At 38.8% G+C, this 9,472-nt stretch overlaps 2 protein-coding genes across 3 annotated transcripts; one reads left to right on the top strand and one right to left on the bottom strand.

Moving 5' to 3' along the window:
• The first annotated feature begins 1,351 nt into the window (after positions 1–1,351).
• Positions 1,352–6,846, top strand: LOC136423097 (iron-sulfur cluster co-chaperone protein HscB-like). The gene is made up of 6 exons (XM_066411122.1): positions 1,352–1,718; positions 2,533–2,629; positions 3,076–3,165; positions 5,027–5,168; positions 5,804–5,851; positions 6,007–6,846. The coding sequence occupies exons 1-6, from the start codon at positions 1,375–1,377 to the stop codon at positions 6,096–6,098; spliced, it is 813 nt and encodes a 270-aa protein (XP_066267219.1). The 5' UTR covers positions 1,352–1,374; the 3' UTR covers positions 6,099–6,846.
• Positions 6,847–7,546: 700 nt separating this feature from the next.
• LOC136423107 (uncharacterized) lies at positions 7,547–9,134 on the bottom strand. 2 transcript variants are annotated; one of them, XR_010753716.1, is made up of 3 exons: positions 9,000–9,134; positions 7,896–8,629; positions 7,547–7,813 (listed from the first exon to the last, which is right to left on the bottom strand). XR_010753716.1 is itself a non-coding variant. In XM_066411134.1 (2 exons), exons 1-2 carry the CDS (start codon positions 9,083–9,085, stop codon positions 7,960–7,962), a joined length of 756 nt encoding a protein of 251 aa, XP_066267231.1. In that variant the 5' UTR covers positions 9,086–9,134; the 3' UTR covers positions 7,547–7,959. The 2 variants fall into 2 exon arrangements, 1 of the variants encoding a protein (XP_066267231.1); XM_066411134.1 differs by having other exon boundaries at positions 7,547–8,629.
• Between the last annotated feature and the right edge of the window lie 338 nt (positions 9,135–9,472).

The following is a 9,472-nucleotide window of genomic DNA, read 5'->3' as shown; positions in this document are numbered from 1 at the left end:
CTGCCCGCAATCAAAAGGAAAAAACAAAATAGTTGTTAAAGTCATGATCTCCGTTTCAATGTTAAATGACATGACCAATTAACATCTGATTTATTCAAAACACATTTACGCACGGACAGAGCCAAATGTTAAACCCATGGGCAGAAATATAAGCTCTTTTAAAAAGAAAATTCATGGTCTGTACGTTTTCATCACCTGTTTAACGCCGTGCGAACATGTATTCATACTGATGTATATGATGTAGAATTGTGCTAGGCTTACCTATTATCGTCCACACAGTCTTTTCCCTTTTAGCGCTATGCTTGAAGAACATAGACCAGAAAAAATGCACAGTAACTGTCCAAAGTAGTCTACAGACAAATGGTCGTAAAATCACTATGTTTGTCCCGCAACTTGCTTGACGCGATGGAAGAAAACAATTTTGATCTGTGAATTTCCCCAACATGCGTGGCACGTGGCGTTCACGTGATACGCGCATAGCTATTATGTTTTGTCGTGCAAAAATTAATCTCCAGTGCGGGGGTCGCTAGGTGGTATCAAATCTTCCTAAAACTGGTAAGAGTTTCAAACTTTGAATCACCATGGATAGTCTGAATATCAAAGAAAGGTTTAACATCAGCTACTTTTAGAATATACTAGCTATCGTGTAGGTTAGAAAAACATGATGAAGTACGCGGTGTCGAATTACATATGAAATTCGTCATGCATGACGCTTCCGTGCAACTTGTTGTTACTGGTTCAGGAGTTTATTCTGTTATGTCGCTGGACGTAAACCTTTTCATTGTTTTGTATAAAAGAGAGAGATGGCTAAGGATCATACTTATGACGTTCTTTATTGCTCATGAGAACAGGCTTTGGCATAATACATCGCGACATGTAGACATGACTCAAACTGGACGTAAACTGGTCCTGCACGTAAATAGGTCATGTTACGGTATATTTCATCCAAACCACACATCCGCTTCCAGATCCTTCCAACTTGGGCAAATTAAGCCATTTGTCGAAGCTTCGGGAGCTTCGCTTGTTAGTATGTATTTTATGCACGGTCGCAAGAACTCCAAACATTTGGTAGGAATTATTCTTCATGCTGGTTTTATTTGGATTAAAGTTTGTTCAATACGTTTATATGATTCTATGATTATGTTAGAAATTTGACATCAGGCATCAGAGTAAGCACCATACGTGATGAAAAGTCTCTTGTAATTTCAAACCGACATTAATTTCAAGATTCATTTTGCTTTGATAGCTAGTGTTACCCACGAAATATCAATTTTTGACACAAAGGCAGACCCTGCAGTTTAAAAATGATTCGCCAGAGGGCGCGCTCAGTGAGGCACTCCATCCGGTCAGGGGGCAAAGGTTGCAAGTCACAAAATGGCTGCCAAAGTCACACTTTCTCGTGCTCGGCTGTACTTTTTCAACAAAAATGCCGCTTTTCTCCTTCAAACCAACAGGACTATGACTGTACTTTCAAAGACAGCCACGCGGCATCTAATCACAATACAGGCAACATCTTTCTCGTCTACACACGCCTCTAGAAATTCGTTTTTTCCTTGCGATGGCGGTGCTAGTTTTCTACCTCGCTTGAGAAGTTATTGCAGCGTGAGCCGAGCGTGTTGGAACTGCACCAAGCAGACGTCAGGATGGTTCTTCTGTGAGTTCTGTCAGATGGTCCAGCCGCCGGCTGCCCAGGCCACGTTGTTTGACGTCATGGACTGGTAATGTCACGTTGTAACTTCATACATTACGTTATCTGTATTGCATAATCTATAAACCACCTTATGACGTAACGATATGGCGGTGTGTTGCTGTCATGTAAGATTAAAATTGGTGTGTATATCACTGTGCATGATGTGTAAAATGAAAAACAAACTAGGATATTAGATTTCTTCACAATCAGTAAATCGTCGCCTGCTGACGTTTCAGTGTCTGTCAGACACCTTCTTCAGAGCTTCTGACTGGAGTACTGCTTCTCGCCGCTATAAGTAGCTGTTGTAGGTGGCGCTTTTGCGGAGGGAACAATGGTTGTGAAAAAACTTAACAAAAGAAAACTCCAATATCCTATGTTCTGATGAAATTATTTTCGGGAGAAACAAACAAGTGGATGCACCTGGGCTCAGATCGAACAGAACGAGAAACAGTCATGACTACAGCCAGGTACCAGCTAGAGTTGTCAACCTAAGATTGAGTTGTCCAAATTTTGGTTCTTCTTCTTTGAGGTTAGGCAGCCAGCATCAACTTCAAAGAATTATCACAGAGTGGAACTTGTTGTCATCAAGCATAGTAGGGGCTTCATCAGATGTCATCCTCAATATGAAAAATGGCCTACAGGCCGATTTTAGCTTCTCATGAATAAACAAAGGTTCAAACATACAAAATAGACTTGTTAGAGCTAGATAGATTTTATAAGTGTGACATGTCATTCGAAATATAAACTCCCAGCACTGTTTCTCAAGGCACTGAGATATTTTTGATACATAAACAGCAGCGTATGAAAATAATTAACCCTTGGTACTTGTATGTGTTTTTCAGTGCCAGGAAATTTGACATAGACAACAACAGACTCTCAACAAAGTACAAGGACCTTCAACGTGTGCTGCATCCAGACAGGTTCTCTCAACATGGGGAGGTGAGGACAAACAAACAAACAAACATGGACCTTTAACTATTTTTTGTATTCTGTCATATTTATCCAGGGTAGCCCTGCTCAGTGGTTACCACTGCTTTTCAGAGGGGCCCTGCGTACATAAAATAACTGATAATACAAACAGAAATATCAACATATAGAAATAATAATAATGATCATAATGAAAACAATAAAGGTAATGATAACAATAGTAAATCAATGATAACAATCAAAGTACAAATCATAATACAAATGATAATACAAGTCAAATCATAATTCCGTCCGTTCCTTGTCATTGAGGGGTCATACTTTGACCACTTTGCATGCCTGTGGTCAAAGAAATGCTAGATCTGAATACTTACAGACTATATTCTACCTTATATCCTTATCCCTCACAATGCTGTGGTTTTTAAACTGGATTAAGATGCAGTTCATCTCTCCCCTGATAGGAGGAGCAGGACTATGCCTCTGCCCAGTCAGCCTGGGTGAACAAGGCCTACTGGACTCTACAGAAGCCCCTCAGCAGAGGGCTCTACATGGTAACTATTAATTTAGTTACGTTGATGAAGCTTAGACATCCAGGTAATAACATATGCCAAAAATAGTTACTCAAGCAAGAACTTACAACTGGAAGGAGATAGTATTGAGGAAGGAGAGAAACTGAGCATTCAGCTGACAACACATACTTTTGTTTTGACATGCAAGTATTTCAGTATTTGGGCTTTTGATTTTTTCAACAAAGTACATTTGTTTATCCATAAGAGTCTTACTAGTCTTAGTACATTTTAATTCTTGCTTCCCTAAAAGTAACAACTGCAAGGAGAGAGTATCGAGGAGGGAGAGAAACTGAAAAAAGCTGACAACACATACTTTTCACATGAAGTATTTCATTGTTTGAGCTCTTGATATAAAAAAAGAAAAGACATTTGTTTATCCATATGACTCTTACTAGTTAGTACATTTAATTTCTTGCTGCCCTAAAAGTTACAACTGGAAGGAGAGAGTATTGAGGAAGGAGGGAAACTAAGCAAAGCTGACAACACATACTTTTGACGTGTAGTATGTTGGCTTTTGATATAGAAAAAAAGAAAATGCATTTGTTTATCCATGTGATTCTTACTAGTCTTAGTACATTTTATATCTTGCTTCCCTAAAAGTTACAACTAGAAGGAGAGAGTATCGAGGAGGGAGAGAAACTGAGAAAATCTGACGAAACATACTTTTCACTTGTAGTTTTTCATTGTTTGAGCTCTTGATATAAAAAAAGAAAATACATTTGTTTATCCATATGGTTATTACTAGTCTTAGTACATTTTATATCTTGCTTCCCTAAAAGTTACAACTAGAAGGAGAGAGTATTGAGGAGGGAGAGAAACTGAGAAAATCTGACGAAACATACTTTTCACTTGTAGTATTTCATTGTTTGAGCTCTTGATATAAAAAAGAAAATACATTTGTTGATCCATATGGTTATTACTAGTCTTAGTACATTTTATATCTTGCTTCCCTAAAAGTTACAACTAGAAGGAGAGAGTATTGAGGAGGGAGAGAAACTGAGAAAATCTGACGAAACATACTTTTCACTTGTAGTATTTCATTGTTTGAGCTCTTGATATAAAAAAGAAAATACATTTGTTGATCCATATGGTTATTACTAGTCTTAGTACATTTTATATCTTGCTTCCCTAAAAGTTACAACTAGAAGGAGAGAGTATCAAGGAGGGAGAGAAACTGAGAAAAGCTGACAACACATACTTTTCACTTGTAGTATTTCATTGTTTGAGCTCTTGATATAAAAAAAGAAAATACATCTGTTTATCCATAAGACTCTTACTTGTCTTAGTACATTTTATTTCTTGCTTCCCTAAAAGTTACAACTAGAAGGAGAGAGTATCGAGGAAGGAGAGAAACTGAGAAAAGCTGATGACACATACTTTTCACTTGTAGTATTTCATTGTTTGAGCTCTTGATATAAAAAAGAAAATACATTTGTTTATCCATATGGTTATCACGAGTCTTAGTACATGTCATTTCTTGCTTCTCCAAAAGTTACAACTGGAAGGAGAGAGTATCGAGGAGGCAGAGAAACTGAGAAAATCTGACGACACATACTTTTCACTTGTAGTATTTCATTGTTTGAGCTCTTGATATAAAAAAAGAAAATACATTTGTTTATCCATATGGTTATTACTAGTTAGTACATTTAATTTCTTGCTTCTCGAAAAGTTACAACTAGAAAGAGAGAGTATTGAGGAAGGAGGGAAACTGAGCAAAGCTGACAACACATTCTACTTTTGACGTGTAGTATTTTGGCTTTTGATATAGAAAAAAAGAAAATACATTTGTTTATCCATAAGACTCTTACTAGTTAGTACATTTTATTTCTTGCTTCCCTAAAAGTTACAACTGGAAGGAGAGAGCATCGAGGAGGGAGAGAAACTCTCGGATCCGGAGCTGCTGATGGAAGTGATGGAAGCGAATGAGAGACTGGGAGAAGCAGAGACGGAGGAGGAAGTCAGGAGCGTAGCGGAGGAAAACAGAGGTCTGTTCATAGTCTCGAAGCAGATGTTTGGAGGCAAAATTTTTACATTTTTTCTAGCTCCCTGTTCCTGTTACAAACTGTCTGTTCTTACTGGATGCAGTTAGTAACACAAACAAGAAGCTAAAAAAATTATGGATTTTGCCTCCCAACATCTGCTTAGAGATTTGTCTGTTCTACAATCTGAAGTACAGCCAGTAAGGTATCTATTAGTAAGTAATGAGGCTGTTGTAATGCCTGCTGGAGGCACCTCCTTGATCATTGGACCCCCATTTTTTGTCCCTTCCGAAAAATGAATTAGCTTCAACCAGGATGCCCTCCCCGAATTCAAACCGGGGACTGCCTGTTACCAACTAATTAGAACCAGGAGTTCAACTTTGAGGCTGCTACCAATTGAACTACAGGGACATCCCACCTTTTCTATCGGAAACACTGAAGTCTTGCTACTGGATGTTGTGGTCTAATCTGACATGCAATTGTAAAGGGTGAGACCTTCGATACAAAAAAAATGTACATACAGCCGTGTAGATTATTCCCCGCAGTTGGTACATTGATTAAACCTGTATGTACCATCCACACTGTAGTCCTTTCTTCTCACTTCTAATCAAAATCTTGTGTGTTGTCTTCTTTTTTCTCAGAAAAACTGGCCAGACTTTGTAAGGAATTGTCAGATGCTTTTGACGAAGGTGGGTTGGGTTAACTTAATCTTTCAATGCATGATTCACATCAATTGTTTTTTTGTGTGTGTAGATGTGTCTGTATGTGTCCAAACTTCATACAAAGGATGTTTATCAATGCCATCAAGACTGGCCACAAAGGTAAATGTTGCTCTCCCTTCCAGGTGACATTAGTAAGGCCAAGGACATCTTGACCAGGATGCAATACTACAGCAACATCGAGGACAAGGTTAAAGAAAGACTTCCACCATCTTAAGACAACAGTCTAAGGAATCTTGAAGGAAATTGATACATGTAGCTAATGACAATTTTCTTGTTTGTAATGATTTTAGAATTTTTTGTGTCAGTAAATGATGAGCATTTTGTAACTTTATCAGGAAGTTGTTAATGCAGAAAAATTTGTAGAAAATTAATGCTTTGTATTGACTGACAAGTCCATTGACATTACATCATACTTCATGTGTATGTACTATGTAAAACGAAAGAATTAAGATATTTCATAGTCTTTACCTGACTGTGAGCTGTGTTAACATACCATTAGTACTCTCTCAGTGAATACACACAAAACTCGAAGTGTTTTCTTTTTAATCTCAGAACTGATTAAGGCAGATAAGGAGCATCGAGATAAGACTGTTTGTGCAATGTTTGGTCATTGAAAACTTCTTTTTTCTGAAACAAAGTCTTCCAACAACAACAGGGTTTTGAAAGTCAAAAAAATGTTTTACTTCTGTGCAGTCCATTGAAAACATTTACCTGATGCAGATATTTATAAATAATGTATATATTTTTAAGAGCTTGGTTTGTCTCATTGTTTACGGTTTGCTACAACATTGGAGCCAAGTAATAAGTTTGCTGTTTGTCATTTTCTTTGTTCGCTCTCCACATCCCTTTGTGAGTTTGTCACACTCATTTTGTAAAAACTTGAAGAGGGGTTTTTGTCCAACCTTTGCAGTATTGTTATCAACTTGTTGTGACCAATAAAAGAAATCTTGTTCCATGGTGAATTTGATTGAGACTTGGCAGTGGCCCTTTACTCAGCACCTATATTGCTGTGGCCCAGGCAAAACTACCCTAAATACCAGTGCAGCAGTGCCCCCTGGCAGTTCACTTCAGTACTGTATGCACTAGGCAGTAACTGAATATTGTACTAGTACTGTAATTCTTACCGTCTCTGACAAAGTGGCATTAATGTTGCAAATATAGGTTAAACCCAAAACTCTTGAACGTCTTTGTTTGAGCCAAAATACCTGGGTAACTGAAGATGTGAAGAAAGGAAACCATGTCTAGCTAATGTGATGAGTAAAAAAAGCTGTAAGCTGTAAAGATACAAGAGCCGAAATTTCCCCTGCAGTACCTTAACAAGCACCAGGTGGCCCAAATTTACTCATTTTAAGGACTCATCAAGTCCTACACACGGTACCAAAATTTCACGGTGTAAGGAAATTTGAACTTCAACTTCACGGTGGTGAAATGTGATTTACAGAAAGGATGTGTGAAGGCATTATAAATAATAACAACAGTTTTTTTCACTGTGATGATGAGTTCATGATACATCATGATACAGGGGTGACTGAAAACTGAACATAAAGTCACAGTGAAAGAAACAAGAATTACAGCAACCTTCTTGGCAATGGTAATGAAGAAGACAGACAACAAACACATGTTCAAACACTAATAAGTAAAGACACTGTTGGGCACATAATCTCTGCTGGGTACATTGTGTATTTATTTCATTATATAATTTGCCGTTTTATTCGGGTATCACTGAAGCTGCAGCATGTTGGCAACGTACATCGCTGGGCCATGAATCGGATCTGTGTTACCCTTAACTTTATAATGGGAATATTATGCAAAATGCACAAGTATGCCTAAAAAGACAACAAAACACACAAAGCGTAAAAAGTTTAATTCTTTCATCGATGACGATGAAATTTGTTTGAGTGCTCTGTCAAATCACTTGGCAACAGCAAGGTCCAAAGAAAGAAGAAAGACTGAATGCAGCCAGAGGCTGTTTCCACAACCTCCGAGCTGCAGAATACAGTGGATCATCAAGGTCCAAAAGTGTTGTAGGTCCAGAGAGATACCAGTTTTAGTCGAATGTCATGGACAGTTTGTCTTCACTTCTGAGCCATCCACGGCCTCTCCACGGCCAGCTGTTTCTGGTAGGCCTTGATGCTTTTCTTCGGCGGCTGCAGAGTTTGGCTGAGTCCTGGCCTCTTTTTCCTCTGCTGTAGAGGGTTATCTGGGTCCTCTTCATCGTTCAGCACTTCGGGTTGATCAAAGTACCCTGCAGAGGAAGCTACAGTTCCCGTGGGTGCGTCCGTGGGTTGGGGTGAGATTGGGAGATCGCTGTCGTGCGCGTACTTGCACTTGTGACCGAAGCGACACCTCCCCTTGCGGAAGTTCCAGCAGACTTTCTTTCCCGCGAGGTGCGAGGGTTTCTCGCGCTCGTTGGGCGTGAGTTTCACGTGCTTCTCCAGAACTTTTTCCTTCTCACGTTCCGCAATCTTGTACGGGTTGTGGAAAATAGAGGCGCTCTGTCCAGCGGACGTACGATCGTGTGTGGGTCTCGCTTGACCACCAATCAGAGGGTTGGGAAGTTTACTAGTTTGTGAAAGGGTTCTTCCTCCCGGATTTCTGCTCTGTACATTTAATAGGTTTGGAGATGGGAGTTTCTGTCTCCATTCTGTAGTAGATTTGCTATTATCTGGTAATGCAACATTGTCCTCGGAATCAGATGAGGACGAAGACGCTCCTTCAAGATAATTCGTTCCTTTCTGGTCTTCCCTGTAGAACGATAATGACAACATCATGGACATGTAAGCGTTGTTTTAGACGGGGGGGAGGGGGGCTTTCTATGTAAACAACACTTAGTCATCTCAGTTCTATTCATGTGATCTTCACAGATCTTATAAAGTGTCTAGAGCTCTGACGGAAGTTTCAGTCTCTTTTTCTACTCTTATTTTGGGAAAGTGTGTGAGTCAGTATCTTGAAGGGGAAGAGAGAAAGAATACGGAAACTCAAGAACATTATTTCCTGATAGGACACAAATATAAAGAGCAGACAAACAGAAGCTCTATACACCATTTCCGTGTTATCCAGGACCATATCCTCAAACGGTAAGTGTGCCTCATTTATTCGTCTCGGACTTACAGACCTGTTCGCTTCCTCGGGGAGTTCTTCATCGATATTTTCCGTGTCCGAAGAGTCGTCCGAGTCGTAGTCTGCTACAAGACCCGCCATTTTTACGAGCGCGAAAAAACAACTAAAAACACTAAACGGGTTTTCAAACAAAAGGTAACTGTCAAATATCAATTACTTGTGCCTGCGATTTTTTTGATAAAATATGTATATTTATTTGCCATTTGATACTTAGCTAGTAAGCTAGAGTATTTGTACGTTAAAAAAAGCATTGTTTTGGTACGTTTTGATGTTGTAGAAGATCACATTTCACAATGTCAGATATGTCATGGGGGTGCTTATTCATGAAATTATAGTAAAACGATTAATAGTTAGTCACTAGAAAACAAATAGAATGGTTATTTATAAAATTCAACTCCATTATTGATGTTATGATAACAATTTAGATTGACAGTCTGGTATTTATTAGGATTAATTTAGATAAAAGAC

Source organism: Branchiostoma lanceolatum, chromosome 1, assembly GCF_035083965.1.
Source record: "Branchiostoma lanceolatum isolate klBraLanc5 chromosome 1, klBraLanc5.hap2, whole genome shotgun sequence".
NCBI classification, from domain to species: domain Eukaryota; kingdom Metazoa; phylum Chordata; class Leptocardii; order Amphioxiformes; family Branchiostomatidae; genus Branchiostoma; species Branchiostoma lanceolatum.
The sequence above is the reverse complement of the archived record's forward strand: the minus strand, read 5'-3'. Positions and strand labels throughout refer to the sequence as shown.

Excerpts from the sequence above, each read along its gene's own strand:
- LOC136423097 (XM_066411122.1), top strand. The coding sequence starts at position 1,375 with ATGGCTGCCAAAGTCACACTTTCTCGTGCTCGGCTGTACTTTTTCAAC. Across the intron at positions 3,166-5,026 it reads TCAGCAGAGGGCTCTACATG|TTACAACTGGAAGGAGAGAG; the intron begins GTAACTATTAAT and ends CTTCCCTAAAAG. Across the intron at positions 5,169-5,803 it reads CGTAGCGGAGGAAAACAGAG|AAAAACTGGCCAGACTTTGT; the intron begins GTCTGTTCATAG and ends CTTTTTTCTCAG.
- LOC136423107 (XM_066411134.1), bottom strand. The coding sequence starts at position 9,085 with ATGGCGGGTCTTGTAGCAGACTACGACTCGGACGACTCTTCGGACACG. Across the intron at positions 8,630-8,999 it reads CTCCCCGAGGAAGCGAACAG|GGAAGACCAGAAAGGAACGA; the intron begins GTCTGTAAGTCC and ends ATCGTTCTACAG.